The following is a 17,960-nucleotide window of genomic DNA, read 5'->3' on the forward strand; positions in this document are numbered from 1 at the left end:
CTCCAGGCAGTCTGTACAATGTGATGGAAACAGCCAGCAGCCACTGATATCTCCTCCATGCATATAGTTCTATCAGTGGCTGCTTGCTGACGGTTTCCACCGCATTGTACAGACCACCTGGAGGAGACTTATATCCTCCATGCATGTAGTTCTATGTCCCGTCCAGGTGGCCTGTACAATTCGGCGGAAACAGTCAGCAAGCAGCCATTGATAGAACTACATGCATGGAGGAGATATGTCCCCTCTAAGTGGTCTATACAATTCATGGGCAGCATGTAATTCTTTGTTTCGCCTGTGGTAGCACTGCAGCAGAGCTGGCTGCTTGCTGACGGTTTCCACCATATTGTACAGACCACCTGGAGGAGACGTATAGCCTCCTTACATATAGTTCTATGTCCCCTCCAGGTGTGATGGAAACAGTCAGCAAGCAGCCATTTATAGAACCACATGCATGGAGGATATATCAATGACTGCTTGCTGACAGTTTCCACCGTATTGGACAGACCAAACGGAGGGGACATATATCCTCCATGCATATAGTTCTATGTCCCGTCCAGGTGGTCTGTAGAATGCGGTGGAAACAGTCAGCAAGCAGCCACTGATAGAACTACATGCATGAAGGAGATATGTCCCCTCCAGGCGGTCTGTACAATGTGATGGAAACAGTCAGCCATTGATATGTCTTCCATGCATGTAGTTCTATCAGTGGCTGCTGGCTGTTTCCACCACATTGTACAGACCACCTGAAGGGGACATATATCCTCCATGCATGTAGTTCTATGTTTCGTCCATTTGGTCTGTACAATGTGGTGGAAACCTATCAATGGCTGCTTGCTGACTGTTTCCATCACATTATACAGACCACCTGGAGGAGACATAGAACTACATGCATGAAGGAGTTATCAATGGCTGACTGTTTCCATCACATTGTACAGACCACCTGGAAGGGACATATCTCCTTCATGCATGTAGTTCTATATCTCCTCCAGGTGGTCTGTACAATGTGATGGAAACAGTCAGCAAGCAGCCATTGATAGGTTTCCATCACATTGTACAGACCAAATGGACGGGACATAGAACTACATGCATGGAGGATATATGTCCCCTCCAGGTGGTCTGTACAATGCGGTGGAAACAGCCAGCAGCCACTGATATATCCTCCATGCATATAGTTCTAAAAGTGGCTGCTTGCTGACTGTTTCCACCACATTGTACAGGCCACCTGGAGGGAAGATATATCCTCCATGCATGTAGTTCTATGTCCCCTCCAGGTGCTCTGTACAATGCGCTGGAAACCATCAGCAAGCAGCCACTGATAGAACTATATGCATGGTGGATATATGTCCCCTACAAGTGGTCTATACAATTCATGGGCAGCATGTAATGCTTTGTTTGGCCTGTGGTGGCGCTGCAGCAGATCTGACCACTTGCTGACGGGTTCCATCACAAATACCTTGGTATATAAAAGTCTATTACGGGGTCTGTGCTCATCTGTTTTAGCACTGGACAATCACAAATATGGAACTATATGGGGGGGGGGGGGGGGGGGGGAACGACAAAGCCCCGGCCCTAAAGCTAAACACTCGTCAAAGCATAAGGGTTTGTTGGCGCCACCTAGTGGCTGAATAATATAGAATAACGTACAACTCACCTTTCAGCTTGTGGTCCAGATATTCCAACATGATCCTGATCAGCTGCACAATCGCGAGGATGAGGGGACCCGAAGGCCAGAGAGCCCGTGTGGTACCTGAAGGGATCAGTAAGGGGTGAGATGAGAGGCACTACAAGTCCCAGCAGCCTGTGCCTGTAGTGGTATCCCAGGGATGGTAGTTTTGCAACAGATCGGGGGGCCAAGGCCAGAAGCAGGATACTGTGTGCTCACCTGAGAGCCCGGCCCAAGGAGGAGAAGATGGGGAAGGCCGGCATGTCATCGGGTTTCTTGAAGGCCCAATAATAAGAGGCAAAGGCTCCGGCCAGAGTCACCTGACCCAGGGCGATGACGAAATTTGCCAGCCAGAGGAACATGAAGGCATTATACACCTGGAAGACGATCAGGTACTTGTGGTAGTAGGTGTCTCCGCCATAGTAAGCAAACTGGCAGGTGGCATCCGGGCAAACGCGGGAAATGTTGGTGCTATTAAAAGTCTGTGGGAAAGAAATGACAAAGAAATTAGAGGCTGCAATAATAAATAGATTCAAAAGGAAAAGACTGCAGGAAAAAACGCTCAGTGTGATCCAGGATAATCTGCGGAGTGAACAACCTGTGTACTAGCTGGAAAATGCTCCATGAATCTAGGATAATCTGCGGGTGAACAACCTGTGTACTAGCTGGAAAATGCTCCATGAATCTAGGATAATCAGCGGGTGAACAACCTGTGTACTAGCTGGAAAATGCTCCATGATGTCACAAACCACCGGGGGGTCACTCAGAAATCCCCCGCGCTGGCTACCAGTACGTCACAATCGGGGGGTAACAAGTGGGGGTCACCCCTCCTTTATACCTCCCGACCGACAGACAGAGCACGTGACGCGCTCTCTAGCGCCCCTCTTATAGTCAGGCCAATTATGGAATTGCCCGACAATAAGCAAGGAGGCCGCTATACTACTTATGCCGATTATTGAAGGGTCCCCGGTGAGAGTAAGGTATATATTCCCCCGACCTCCGCGGGCGGAATATATAAAATCTCCCCGAATCTCACTGGCCTCCCCACAATAATCCTTGGCACAATTCGCTGCCACCAACCGATTTACGGTAACTATTAGCCGAACACACAGACGTGGGATTCAAGATCGAGATAACAGAACAGCCCAAGATTAATTATATAATTTAATCAGCCTAAAGCACACTAGAACTACAATATATACAATAGGGAATCTACAGAATATACAGTTATGTCAGAGTACAGTTACAACCAAAGCATGGGTTACAAACAGGCATACACAGTTCCAGCAGTTACCTTGTTGCGTCTGGCCACAGGGGGGCGCTGTAGACCAGGTTTCCAGGAACTCCCTCACAGGTCTTTCCCAACCAGGCCCCCGAGCAGAAGAACACTGGAAAATGGCCGAAGTAGGGTTATCAACCTGGGCAATCCAGGTCCCCTCCTACCTTAGTGACCTCACAGGGAAGCACTGCTCCACCCCTGGCTGGAGTTATGGACAAAATCCACAACATGGAATATGGCCATAACTTGGCCTGGGAGCGTCGTAGGCGGACGCCAATGCTCTCATTGTGACAGTTATGAATTTAGCTACAGAACGAGGGGACTCATGACCTGTCTGCCAGTTCCCCATTGGCTGATATCACGCCTGGGGCATTTCCCAATGTCCTGCTCCCATAAAAAGGGGGTGCCGGCATCGTCCACATGCGGAGACACCATTTTTATGGTTGCCATATTTATCGGAAATATGGCTTGCGAGATATGAACCATTTTTTACTGGAGTCGTTCTGTCTGGCTACTTCCAGAGCCTTGCTAATTAGATAGCAGCTCCTACTACAGGGTGACGGCAGGGAGTCATCCTGTGTCCATTGTTCCCACACCACCTCATCTCCATATCACAGGACATGGCCATGGGATTTGTTGCTAAACCAGTTGTGTGAAGGAAAGGGGGGGTGACACCAGGAGAGGGCTTCCTGACATACTTGAATATCATGATTTATCGTCATATCTCCGGATTTACCTCACACCTCCCCCCTTTTGAGGGCGCTAGGGGGCAGCACACTCCGGTGTTCCCCCGTGCGCCCGTCCGCGACCTCTCCTTGTCGGGACAGCCCGTCTGCGTTACCGTGGTCACGGCCCCTTTTGTGGCGAATGGTGAAGTTGTATTGCTGGAGCGCAAGGCTCCATCGCAACAATCGCCCATTCGTCCCAGAGACGGTGTGCAACCAGCTGAGGGGATTGTGGTCCGTCTCCACGATGAAGTGGCGCCCGTATAGATAGGGTTGCAGACGCTGCAGGGCCCACACTATGGCCAGGCACTCCTTCTCCATCGTGGAATAGGCAACTTCCCTTGGTAACAGCTTCCTGCTCAGGTACAAGACTGGGTGCTCTTGGCTCGCAGAGTCCACCTGGCTGAGCACCGCACCGAGGCCGAAGTCACTGGCGTCGGTCTGTACTACAAACGGCCGCGTGAAGTCGGCTGCCTGTAGCACGGGCGGGCTGGACAGGGCGTCCTTTAGGGCCCGGAAGGCTGTCTCGCAGTCCATTGTCCAATCGACTGCAGAGGGCAGCTTCTTCTTGGTGAGGTCCGTCAAGGGCTTTGCCAGGCTACTATAGCATGGAACAAACCTCCTATAGTACCCAGCGGTCCCCAAGAAGGACATCACCTGCTTCTTGGTCCTGGGGGTGGGCCAGGATGCGATGGCTTCCACTTTCTCAGGCTCGGGCTTCAGTGTTCTCCCACCTACCCGGTGACCGAGGTACTGGACCTCGCTCATGGCCAGCTGACACTTTCCCGGCTTGATGGTCAAACCTGCCCGGTGGATCCGCCTGAGCACCTGTGCTAGATGCTCTAGGTGGTCCTCCCAGGTGGGACTGAAGACGGCAATGTCATCCAGGTACGCGGCCGCGTACCCTTCAAGTCCCTTGAGCAGGGTGTTGACCATCCGCTGGAAAGTGGCAGGGGCATTCCTCATCCCGAATGGCATCACCGTGGACTCGTACAGTCCAAATGGGGTAATAAAGGCAGAGCGTTCCCTGGCCTTGCGAGTCAGGGGGATCTGCCAATATCCCCGGCTCAGATCCATGATGGTCAGGTACTGAGCCCCGGCCAACTGATCGAGCAGGTCATCGATGCGTGGCATTGGGTACGCATCGGCGACCGTGACCGCATTGAGCCCCCTGTAGTCCACGCAGAACCGAGTGGTTCGGTCCTTCTTAGGGACGAGGACTACAGGCGAGGCCCAAGCGCTGTTGGATGCCTGGATCACCCCCAGCTTCAGCATCTCGTCAATCTCCTGGCGCATGTGTTGCTGCACCTCCAGGGAGACCCGATATGCTGAACGCCGGATCGGGGGATGATCCCCAGTGTCCACGTGATGGACAGCCAAGTCAGTCCTTCCGGGCTGGTTGGTAACCAACCCCCGGAAGGGGTGTAGGGTGGCCCACAGCTGGGACCGTTGGTCCTCCAAGAGCTGGTGGCCAACCTCCACATCCTCAATGGATCCGCCTGCCCTAACCTGGGCTAGCATATCCAAGAGGGTTTCCGCTTCTCCCTCCTCGGGCAGGTTGCACACGGGGAGCGCACATGCCTCCCGCTCATGATGTGCCTTCATCATGTTCACATGGAAGGGCTTCCGCCTTCCACGGGCAGGGTCCAGGGTGACCAGGTACGTTACAGGGTTGAGCTGCTGGTACACGAGGTATGGGCCTTCCCAGGCTGCCTGAAGCTTGTCCTGTGGTACGGGGACCAGTACCCACACCTTTTGACCCACTTGGTAGGTCCTCTCACAAGCGTTCTGGTCGTACCAACGCTTCTGATCGGCCTGGGCTTGAGCCATATTGTCGTGTACCAGTTGCGTCAAGGCCTGCATTTTGTCCCGGAAGCGCATGACATACTCGATAACCGACACTCCAGGGGTGGCCAAATCCCCTTCCCAAGCCTCTTTCACCAGAGCCAGGGGGCCCCGCACACGTCGCCCGTACAGGAGCTCAAACGGTGAGAATCCTGTTGAGGCCTGTGGAACCTCCCGGTAAGCAAATAACAGGTGTGGGAGATACCGCTCCCAGTCACGCCCATGGGAGTCGACCAACATCTTAAGCATCTGCTTTAAGGTGCCATTGAACCGCTCGCACAGGCCATTAGTCTGTGGATGGTACGGGCTGGCCACCAGATGTCGCACCTGGACTTGCTTACAGAGGGCCTCCATCAGCTGGGACATGAATTGGGTCCCCCGGTCAGTGAGCATTTCCTGGGGAAAACCCACTCGGGAGAAAATCTCCAGCAATGCGGTGGCCACCTTGTCAGCCCGAATGGACGACAAGGCCACTGCTTCTGGGTACCGGGTGGCATAGTCCACTACCGTCAGTATGAAGCGTTTCCCGGAGCTGCTGGGGATGGCCAGCGGGCCGACCAGATCCACAGCCACCCTCCTGAAAGGCTCATCGATGATGGGCAGAGATACCAGTGGGGCTTTGGGGCGTGGCCCCGCCTTCCCCACTCTCTGACAGGTTTCACACGAACGGCAGTAGGCAGCCACATCGGCCCCCATTTTTGGCCAGTAGAAATGCTGGTTTAACCTGGCCTTGGTCTTAGCGATCCCTAGGTGTCCGGCCATCGGAATCTCATGCGCGATCCGCAACAACTCCGTCCGGAACGGATAGGGTACCACCAACTGTCGGTCCCTGGGCCACGCCTCCGGTGAACCCTGCTGGACCGTGGCCCGGTACAGCCGTCCTTGGTCCCAGACCACTCGCTCCGGGTCCGAGTCCGAGGGAGGCTGGGCCGCCTGCTCCTTAAGAGCTTTCAGGCTGTCGTCAGCTTCTAACGCTGCCTGAAACCCCTGACTAGATGTGGCCAGAATCGACGAGACTGTCACATCTTCAGTCAGTACCCCGGGACCTGTGTCCTGGCCTCCACCTGACTCGGCTGCCACTTGGTCAGAAGGGGAAGAGCTATCGGACCTCTGGGAGGCCCCTTGGCTTCCAGCACTCCCACTGCGGGTGACAGCGGCCACAGCCGCTGCGACCGTGGGTCGTGCCTGCTCCTCCTCCGTTCCTGACCAAGTCGCCGGTTCAGGCAGACCTACCTGGCTTCCTGACACCCCGGTTGTGGGGGAACCATGCACCGAGATCTTACCTGGGAGCACTTCCGCTCCTGGACCGGCCCCAATCTCACCTGCCTGTTCCCCTCCTGCAGCAACAGAACCCCGCTGTGAAATCTCTGGGGACCCCACATTTGCTGTGGTAGCCCCCACCCCACACACTGGTCCTCCCCCTGCAGCACCCTGCTCTCTGCTTATCCCTGCAGAGGGCAACAGATCCCAGCTCACAGGCTGATTACTTGTAGAGGCATTGTCACACCTTTCTCTGACCCCCTCCCCTGTCACAGCTGCAGCTGAGTGTGTGTCTATGGTGTCTATGCAAGCAGAAATATCAGAGTTCACTCCCTCCTCCCTTACATCATTCATAGATAACACATTAACATTGTTAGGAGTCATGTCAGTACGGGCTGAAGGTTCAGCCCTTGGGGGGGGCCCAAACTGGGAGGTTATCTGCCCCAAATCTGTCCCAAGTAGCACGTTTGCAGGGATCCGATCAGTTACCCCCACCTCCCTCACCCCCCGCCCTGCGCCCCAGTCCACATAAATGTCAGCAACAGGCAGCGCCGGGTCAGTGCCTCCAATCCCGGAGACAGCGAGGGTTTTTCCAGGGATCAAGTCTTGGGGGGACACCATCTCAGGCCGCACCAGAGTCACCTCCGAGGCGCTGTCTCGCAGTCCTATGGTCACAGACCGGCCGACGGTGACAGGTTGGAAGCTGTCCAGGGACCTACCACCACCCCCACCCACACAATACACCTTGGGCGGCCCTTGGGACGGGGACGGAGCCGGGGCCTTCGGACGCTGAGGGCACATGGCCTTGAAGTGTCCAGGTAGGTTGCACTGGTGGCACCGTCTTGGTTCCGCCACGGGCCTGGAGAGGGGAGTTGAGGGGGACACCCCCTGCAGTCTAGGGGCAGGTGGGGCAGTCGCCGAATTCATCTTACCCCCTCTCCAGGTGCTGCTGGTGGCCGCTCTCCTGGCCTCAGGGGCCCGGTTGTTGGTGTAGTCATCGGCAAGGGCAGCTGTAGCCGTGGACCCCTTTGGCTTCTGGTCTCGGATGAACTGGCGGAGATCCTCAGGGCAGTTCCACAAGAGTTGCTCCGTGATGAACAAGTCCAGGATCTCCGGTCCGGTGGAAAGCTGCAGGCCTTGGGTCCAGTGGTCGGCAGCTCGGGCAAGTGCCCGCCGGTGGTCAGCCCAGGAGTCCTTTGGTCCCTTCTGTAGGCTCCGGAACTTCTTGCGGTAGGACTCTGGAGTGAGGTTGTACTGTTGGATCAGGGCCCGCTTGATGGTGTCGTAGCCCTGATCTGCCTCAGCAGGCAAGTCCCCAAGGACATCCAGGGCCTTACCCCTTAAACGGGGGGTCAGGTATTTGGCCCACTGGTCCTTGTCCAGATGGTGCTGCAAGCAAGTCCGTTCAAAAGCAGTCAAGAAAGAGTCCAAGTCTCCATCCTTCTCCAGCACTGGGAAGTCCTCAACACGGACCTTTGGAAGTTTGGTGTCTTGAAGGTCACGTGTGGCTGATGAGGGCCGGAGCTGAGCTAGCTGCAGCTGGTAGTCACGCTCTGCCTGGCGCTCTTCACGCGCTGCCTGCCGCTCCGCAGCCTCAGCCTCACGCGCTGCTTGCCGCTCTGCCCTGCGCTCTGCCAGGAGTCCCTTGTAGCCCTCCTGGTCTCCAGCCTGGAGAAGGGCCATAGCCATTTGAAGAAGGCTATCCGAGCCTCCCAGGCTCGGTGGAATGGCACGTGGTGATCTGCGGCCCGCTGCGGAGCCTGGTGATTCACTGTCCCTTGCAGAGCGGAGGGCTGGCATCTGGCTCGTTGAGGACCCTTGGGTGAGCTGCTCCTCATCTTGTCCATAATTGCCAGCTTGTGCGCTGTCCTCTGCAGAACGGTTTTCTGGCGTCGAGCTCCTGGAGGACTCGTGGGCAACCTCCTCATTGCTGTCCACAGCACCGTCCTCCCTCTCTTCGGCTCCTGCTTTAGCATTGGCCAGTTGCATAGCTCTGCTCCTGGTGCCATCAGCCATTCTTGCAGACTTTTGGTCACTGACACAGAACTGACACCTGATGCCTCCACACACCTTACAGTATCTGCACTCTGACACTCTAGTGTTGAGCTAGTCTGAAGACCCCAGCAGCCACAGCTGCTGCAGGCAGTCTTTAGTGTCTGGGAGTATGGGTCTCACACTCACACACACTATTATCTCGATCCCACCGCTATGCCACCAATATGTCACAAACCACCGGGGGGTCACTCAGAAATCCCCCGCGCTGGCTACCAGTACGTCACAATCGGGGGGTAACAAGTGGGGGTCACCCCTCCTTTATACCTCCCGACCGACAGACAGAGCACGTGACGCGCTCTCTAGCGCCCCTCTTATAGTCAGGCCAATTATGGAATTGCCCGACAATAAGCAAGGAGGCCGCTATACTACTTATGCCGATTATTGAAGGGTCCCCGGTGAGAGTAAGGTATATATTCCCCCGACCTCCGCGGGCGGAATATATAAAATCTCCCCGAATCTCACTGGCCTCCCCACAATAATCCTTGGCACAATTCGCTGCCACCAACCGATTTACGGTAACTATTAGCCGAACACACAGACGTGGGATTCAAGATCGAGATAACAGAACAGCCCAAGATTAATTATATAATTTAATCAGCCTAAAGCACACTAGAACTACAATATATACAATAGGGAATCTACAGAATATACAGTTATGTCAGAGTACAGTTACAACCAAAGCATGGGTTACAAACAGGCATACACAGTTCCAGCAGTTACCTTGTTGCGTCTGGCCACAGGGGGGCGCTGTAGACCAGGTTTCCAGGAACTCCCTCACAGGTCTTTCCCAACCAGGCCCCCGAGCAGAAGAACACTGGAAAATGGCCGAAGTAGGGTTATCAACCTGGGCAATCCAGGTCCCCTCCTACCTTAGTGACCTCACAGGGAAGCACTGCTCCACCCCTGGCTGGAGTTATGGACAAAATCCACAACATGGAATATGGCCATAACTTGGCCTGGGAGCGTCGTAGGCGGACGCCAATGCTCTCATTGTGACAGTTATGAATTTAGCTACAGAACGAGGGGACTCATGACCTGTCTGCCAGTTCCCCATTGGCTGATATCACGCCTGGGGCATTTCCCAATGTCCTGCTCCCATAAAAAGGGGGTGCCGGCATCGTCCACATGCGGAGACACCATTTTTATGGTTGCCATATTTATCGGAAATATGGCTTGCGAGATATGAACCATTTTTTACTGGAGTCGTTCTGTCTGGCTACTTCCAGAGCCTTGCTAATTAGATAGCAGCTCCTACTACAGGGTGACGGCAGGGAGTCATCCTGTGTCCATTGTTCCCACACCACCTCATCTCCATATCACAGGACATGGCCATGGGATTTGTTGCTAAACCAGTTGTGTGAAGGAAAGGGGGGGTGACACCAGGAGAGGGCTTCCTGACATACTTGAATATCATGATTTATCGTCATATCTCCGGATTTACCTCACACATGAATCTAGGATAATCTGCGGGTGAACAACCTGTGTACTAGCTGGAAAATGCTCCATGAATCTAGGATAATCTGCGGGTGAACAACCTGTATACTAGCTGGAAAATGCTCCATGAATCTAGGATAATCTGCGGGTGAACAACCTGTATACTAGCTGGAAAATGCTCCATGAATCTAGGATAATCTGCGGGTGAACAACCTGTGTACTAGCTGGAAAATGCTCCATGAATCTAGGATAATCAGCGGGTGAACAACCTGTGTACTAGCTGGAAAATGCTCCATGAATCTAGGATAATCTGCGGGTGAACAACCTGTGTACTAGCTGGAAAATGCTCCATGAATCTAGGATAATCTGCGGGTGAACAACCTGTATACTAGCTGGAAAATGCTCCATGAATCTAGGATAATCTGCGGGTGAACAACCTGTATACTAGCTGGAAAATGCTCCATGAATCTAGGATAATCTGCGGGTGAACAACCTGTGAACTAGCTGGAAAATGCTCAGTGTGAACAAGGATAATCTAAGGATGAACAATCTGTGTACTAGCTGGAAAATGCTTACTGTTCTGTAGGATAATCTGCGGGTGAACAACCTGTGTACTTGCTGGAAAATGCTCAAAGCGATCTAGCATAATCTGTGCATGAACAGCTTGTGTACTAGCTGGAAAACACACAGTGCGATCCAGGATAATCTAACCTAGAGATCTTAGATTCATGGAGCACTTTCCAGCTAGTACACAGGTTGTTCACCTAAAAATTATCCTAGCTGGAAAAAGCTCAGTGTAATCTAGGATCACTTCTGGGTGCTCAGCCTCTGTACTAGCTGCAAACCGCTCAGTGTGATACAGGATAATTTGTGGTTGAACAACTTGTGTACTAGCTGGAAAATGCTCAGTGTTATGTAGGATAATTTAGGTCATGGCAAGAAGGCGTTAAGGAGGTCTTGAAATATGACTTGGGACAAAGAGCTTACCTCGGGGTCACAGGTTTTGCTGGCGTAGTCGCACTGCGTTTCATTGAACACCTTATAGACAGCCTCATTAGAGGTGGAGAGGAATCTACATGGACAGGTCAAGGACAAATCACACAGGTCTATAGGAACGTGCCAATCATCAGCTTTCAATATGCAGTGACTACCTGGTGGGCTTGTGCTTAGAAACAAGAGTCAATCTGAAAAAGCAGAGCTGCAGTAAAAAGCATGGGGGAATGACAGACTTCTAATGTGCTGACGACATTGAATAAATCTCGACTGGAGTCACATAACCAGCTTTGCCCCAATGGGGCAGAATAACACAAATCTCAGCATCAGCCCAAGTCTCTGCTTGTGCTGAGGGGCAACGTCTTACGAGACAAGAATAATCCTGATGGTGGAAGGCGAATATAAAGGATACACTGCGGTGATGGCCCAATAGGCGAGACACAGGCACACCATCAAGAAGGTGAAGAGGGGGAACACCAAGGAGCACATGACATGTCCCACCGCCCTGAGAAAAGAAAGACACAAAGTCTCAGCACAGGAGAAGTAATGTATGTACACAGTGACTGCACCAGCAGAATAGTGAGTGCAGCTCTGGAGTATAATACAGGAGGTAACTCAGGATCAGTAATGTAATGTATGTACACAGTGACTGCACCAGCAGAATAGTGAGTGCAGCTCTGGAGTATACACTACAGCTCAAAAGTTTGGGGTCACGCAGACATTTTTGTCTTTTCCATGAAAAATCAGACTTTTATTTATCGCATGAGCTGCATAATGAATAGAGAATATCGTCCAGACAGTGACGAGGTGAGAAATGAAGGGAATTTTGTTACTTACCGTAAATTCCTTTTCTTCTAGCTCCTATTGGGAGACCCAGACGATTGGGTGTATAGTACTGCCTCCGGAGGCCACACAAAGCATTACACTAAAAAGTGTAAGGCCCCTCCCCTTCTGGCTATACACCCCCAGTGGGATCACTGGCTCACCAGTTTTAGTGCAAAAGCAAGAAGGAGGAAAGCCAATAACTGGTTTAAACAAATTCACTCCGAAGTAACATCGGAGAACTGAAAACCATTCAACATGAACAACATGTGTACCCGAAAACAACCAAAAATCCCGAAGGACAACAGGGCGGGTGCTGGGTCTCCCAATAGGAGCTAGAAGAAAAGGAATTTACGGTAAGTAACAAAATTCCCTTCTTCTTCGGCGCTCCATTGGGAGACCCAGACGATTGGGACGTCCAAAAGCTGTCCCTGGGTGGGTAAAGAAATACCTCATGTTAGGGCTGCAAAGACAGCCCTCCCCTACGGGGAGGCAACTGCCGCCTGCAGGACTCTTCTACCTAGGCTGGCGTCCGCCGAAGCATAGGTATGCACCTGATAATGTTTGGTGAAAGTGTGCAGACTCGACCAGGTAGCTGCCTGGCACACCTGTGAGCCGTAGCCTGGTGTCGTAATGCCCAGGACGCACCCACGGCTCTGGTAGAATGGGCCTTCAGCCCTGATGGAACCGGAAGCCCCGCAGAACGGTAGGCTTCAAGAATTGGTTCTTTGATCCATCGAGCCAGGGTGGCTTTGGAAGCCTGCGACCCTTTGCGCTTACCAGCGACAAGGACAAAGAGTGCATCCGAGCGGCGCAGGGGCGCCGTGCGGGAAATGTAGATTCTGAGTGCTCTCACCAGATCTAACAAATGTAAATCCTTTTCATACCGATGAACTGGATGAGGACAAAAGGAAGGTAAGGAGATATCCTGATTAAGATGAAAAGAGGATACCACCTTAGGGAGAAAACTCCTGAATGGGGCGCAGCACTACCTTGTCCTGGTGGAACACCAGGAAAGGAGCTTTGGATGACAGCGCTGCTAGTTCAGACACTCTCCGAAGAGACGTGACCGCTACCAGAAAGGCCACTTTCTGTGAGAGTCGAGAAAGTGACACATCCCTCAGAGGCTCGAAGGGCGGCTTCTGGAGAGCAACAAGGACCTTGTTTAGATCCCACGGATCTAACGGCCGCCTGTACGGAGGTACGATATGACAAACCCCCTGCAGGAACGTGCGCACCTGAGAAAGTCGTGCTAGACGCTTCTGAAAAAAACACGGATAGTGCCGAGACTTGCCCTTTAAGGGAGCCGAGCGACAAGCCCTTTTCCAACCCAGATTGCAGGAAGGAAAGAAAGCCAGGTAACGCGAATGGCCAGGGAGATACTCCTTGTGCAGAGCACCAGGATAAGAAAATCTTCCACGTTCTGTGGTAGATCTTAGCAGAAGTGGACTTCCTAGCCTGTCTCATGGTGGCCACGACCCCTTGGGGTAATCCTGAAGACGCTAGGATCCAGGACTCAATGGCCACACAGTCAGGTTCAGGGCCGCAGAATTCCGATGGAAAAACGGCCCTTGGGACAGTAAGTCTGGACGGTCTGGTAGTGCCCACGGTTGGCCGACCGTGAGATGCCACAGATCCGGGTACCACGACCTCCTCGGCCAGTCTGGGGCGACGAGTATGACGCGGCCGCAATCGGATCTGATCTTGCGTAACACTCTGGGCAAGAGTGCCAGAGGTGGAAACACATAAGGGAGCCGGAACTGCGACCAATCTTGCACTAAGGCGTCTGCCGCCAGAGCTCTTTGATCGCAAGACCGCGCTATGAAGGTCGGGACCTTGTTGTTGTGCCGAGATGCCATTAGGTCGACGTTCGGCACCCCCCAGCGGCGGCAGATTTCCTGAAACACGTCCGGGTGAAGGGACCATTCCCCTGCGTCCATGCCCTGGCGACTGAGGAAGTCTGCTTCCCAGTTTTCTACGCCCGGGATGTGAACTGCTGATATGGTGGATGCTCTTTCCTCCACCCACATCAGAATCCGCCTGACTTCCTGGAAGGCTTGCCGACTGCGTGTCCCTCCTTGGTGGTTGATGTATGCCACCGCTGTGGAGTTGTCCGACTGAATTCGGATCTGCTTTCCTTCCAGCCACTGCTGGAAGGCTAATAGGGCAAGATATACTGCCCTGATTTCCAGAACATTGATCTGAAGGGTGGACTCCTGCTGAGTCCACGTCCCTTGAGCCCTGTGGTGGAGAAAAACTGCTCCCCACCCTGACAGACTCGCGTCTGTCGTGACCACTGCCCAGGATGGGGGCAGGAATGATCTTCCCTGTGATAATGAGGTGGGAAGAAGCCACCATTGCAGAGAGTCCTTGGCCGTCTGAGAAAGGGAGACTTTCCTGTCTAGGGAAGTTGTCTTCCCGTCCCATTGGCGGAGAATGTCCCATTGAAGTGGGCGCAGATGAAACTGCGTGAACGGGACCCACCATCTTCCCTAGGAAGTGCATGAGGCGCCTTAAGGGGTGCGACTGACCCTGAAGGAGAGACTGCACCCCTGTCTGTAGTGACCGCTGCTTGTCCAGCGGAAGCTTCACTATCGCTGAGAGAGTATGAAACTCCATGCCAAGATACATTAGTGATTGAGTCGGTGCCAGGTTTGACTTTGAAAAGTTGATGATCCACCCGAAAGTCTGGAGAGTCTCCAGCGCAACATTCAGGCTGTGTTGGCATGCCTCTTGAGAGGGTGCTTTGACAAGTAGATCGTCTAAGTAAGGGATCACCGAATGTCCCTGAGAATGCAAGACTGCTACCACTGCCGCCATGACCTTGGTGAAAACCCGTGGGGCTGTCGCCAGACCAAATGGCAGAGCTACGAACTGGAGATGGTCGTCTCCTATCACGAAACGTAGAAAACGTTGATGCTCTGTAGCAATTGGCACGTGGAGATAAGCATCTTTGATGTCTATTGATGCAAGGAAATCTCCTTGAGACATTGAGGCAATGACGGAGCGGAGGGTTACATCCGGAACCGCCTGGCCTTCACGTGCTTGGTGAGCAGTTTTAGGTCCAGAAGGGAACGGAAAGAGCCACCCTTTTTTGGCACCCCAATCAGATTGGAGGAAAAAACCGTGTCTTGTTCCTGAAGAGGAACAGGGATTACCACTCCTTCTGCCTGCAGAAGAGCATCGGCTCGGTGGGGGGGGGGGGGGGGGAAGTTCTGAAGAATCGAGCCGGAGGACGAGAACAGAGCTCTATCCTGTACACGTGAGACACAATGTCTCTCACCCACCGGTCTGTGACCTGTGGCAGCTAAATGTCGCCAAGCGGGAGAGTCTGCCACCAACCGCGGATGCGGAGAGAGAGAGCTGAAGTCATGAGGAGACCGCCTTGGTAGCGGTTCCTCCTGCAGCCTTCCTTGGGCGTGATTGAGCCCGGCCGGAATTTGAGCCCCTCTGAGCCTTTTGAGCCCTTTTGGACGAGGACAATTGGGACCTGCCCGAGCCTGGGAAGGACCGAAACCTCGACTGTCCCCCCAGGACAGCATTACTAGGGTAAGTCGCAATGCAGACATTGCGAGGTTAAGGACACCACCTGCGGCACAGATGTACATGTGCTCAAGACCAGCTGCGCAAGACCAGCTGAAATAGCTTAGAGCGCCCATACGGCTGCGAATGCCGGAGCAACCGACACGCCGATAGCTTCACAGACAGATTTCAACCAGAGGTCCATCTGTCTGTCAATGGCATCTTTAAGGGAAGTCCCATCTCCACTGCAACTATGGATCTAGCCGCAAGCCTGGAGATTGGGGGATCCACCTTTGGACCCTGGGTCCAGCGCTTTACCACGTCAGGGGGAAGGGATAACGTGTATCCTTAATACGTTTGGAGAAAACGCTTATCTGGTAAGCGTGGTGTTTCTGAACTGCTTCTCTGAAGTCAGCGTGGCCAGAAAAGTACTCAATATACGCATGAGATACTGAAAAAGGGATTTCTCCTGCTGTAAAGCTGACTCCTCCACTGGGGGAGCTGAGGGAGAAATATCCAACATTCCATTGATGGACGCTATAAGATCATTCACTATGGCGTCACCATCCGGTGTATCCGGATTGAGAGCAGTGTCAGGACCAAAGCCCTGATCAGCTACGTCTGCCTCATCATACAGAGAGTCCTCCCGCTGGGACCTTGACCAGTGATGAAGCCGAGTGCCGCACCCAGCGAGCTAGTTTAGGCTGTCTGGGTCACCCTGGAATGCCTGGGACCCCCCCGGAGCACTGATTATGTTCCAAATGAGGGTGGCCAGGGAGCATTAATCAAGATTGCCCATGGCCTGTCTGGACTGCAAAGTCTATCAGCCGAAACTGCAACTCCGTCCCTGTCCCTGGACAGGGTTCACAGGTGGTTCTTTTGGCCACCTCTAGTAGAGACCCCGGCTGACCAAGTGCTACAGGGGAGCATTGCACACAATGGGGGTCAGTGGAACCTGCCGGTGGAACAGTATCACATGCAGGAAAAGCAGCATAGAAAGCCTGTGTTGCTTTTTTGCTGCTGTATTCTAGCCATCTATGCAATGTATAGCATACAAGCATAAACACTTCAGCACATGCAATACAAGCAGCATAGAAAGCCTGTGCCTTGGCACCCATGCTTTCTTGCTGCTGTTGTCCAGCCATCTAGGAGAATATAGCCCAGAGTAGCGACCGTACAGTGCAATGTATAGCATACAAGCATAAGTACAAATGAACACTTCGGCACATGCAGTACAAGCAGCCTATAAAGCCTGTGCCTTGGCACCCATGCTTTCTTGCTGCTGTTGTCCAGCCATCTAGGAGAATATAGCCAAGAGTAGCGACCGTACAGTGCAATGTATAGCATACAAGCATAAGTACAAATGAACACTTCAGCACATGCAATACAAGCAGCCTAGAAAACCTGTGCCTTAGCACCCTTGCTTTTTTGCTGCTGTTATCTCGCCATCTAGGAGGGCATATAGCCAAAGATAGCGACCTACAGATCAGTGTATAGCATACAAGCATAAAATACAAATGGACACTTCGGTATTTAGTGGGGTCAGCACTTCAGGTGCTGCTTACCGCCCGCCTATAACGCGGGTGTGTGGTCGCCAGAGCCCTGTGAGTGGTTGCCCAGAGCATGTCTGCGTTCCCCAGCTCGGACTGCGTGCAGGAATGGCTGCCGGCGTCCTTCTCCAGCTCGTGTGACGAGGGGCGGGCCGTGGGCGTGCCCCAGACAAGAGCGGGAAACTGGCGTCCCACTGTGTCCAGTGAAGGGGGCTGGAGAATGCAAAGCAGACTCCAGCCCTCGGCGCTGACTGTTTGTACAGCGTCCCGCCTCACCCCTGACTGGCAGGGCTGGAGGCGGGAACGAAACGAAAACTAGGCCGCAAAGCCGGGGACTCGAGTAATAAGCGCGGCCGTCCATGTGCACGGCCAGCGCGGAAGTCCCCGGCGCACCACAAGTCCCAGCCGCGCCACAATGTAAAAAACACCCAGCAGCGGCCGGCGCGGCAGTTCCCAATACATAAAGTCACTCAGCAAAGCTGTAGTGAATAATAGCACGAGCGCTCCGTGCTGTTGCCCCCGGCGCACTAACACTCCCAGCAATGCTGGTGTGTGTGTGCGCGCTTGCCCGGGGACACAGAGTACCTTAATGTAGCAGGGCCTGTCCCTGACGATACTCAGCTCCATATCCAGCAGGTTCTCTGGGTCTGTGGATGGAGCCCGGTCTCAGTGCCTGGAGACCTGTAAGATCCCACTTCGCCCAGAGCCCTGAGGGGGGATGGGGAAGGAAAACAGCATATGGGCTCCAGCCTCCGTACCCGCAATGGGTACCTCAACCTTAACAAACACCCGACAAAAGTGGGGTGAGAAGG

General features: G+C 53.4%; 1 protein-coding gene across 1 annotated transcript in view; it reads right to left on the reverse strand.

Moving 5' to 3' along the window:
• Nucleotides 1–17,960, reverse strand: part of SLC44A2 (solute carrier family 44 member 2 (CTL2 blood group)) — a 91,375-nt gene that overhangs the window by 2,192 nt on the left and 71,223 nt on the right. Inside the window, 5 exon segments of the mRNA XM_075343886.1 lie at nt 1,652–1,715; nt 1,717–1,747; nt 1,883–2,145; nt 11,249–11,333; nt 11,667–11,759. Coding sequence (XP_075200001.1) covers nt 1,652–1,715; nt 1,717–1,747; nt 1,883–2,145; nt 11,249–11,333; nt 11,667–11,759 — 536 coding nt within the window.

The sequence above is a fragment of the Anomaloglossus baeobatrachus genome, chromosome 4 (assembly GCF_048569485.1).
Source record: "Anomaloglossus baeobatrachus isolate aAnoBae1 chromosome 4, aAnoBae1.hap1, whole genome shotgun sequence".
In the NCBI taxonomy this organism is placed as follows: domain Eukaryota; kingdom Metazoa; phylum Chordata; class Amphibia; order Anura; family Aromobatidae; genus Anomaloglossus; species Anomaloglossus baeobatrachus.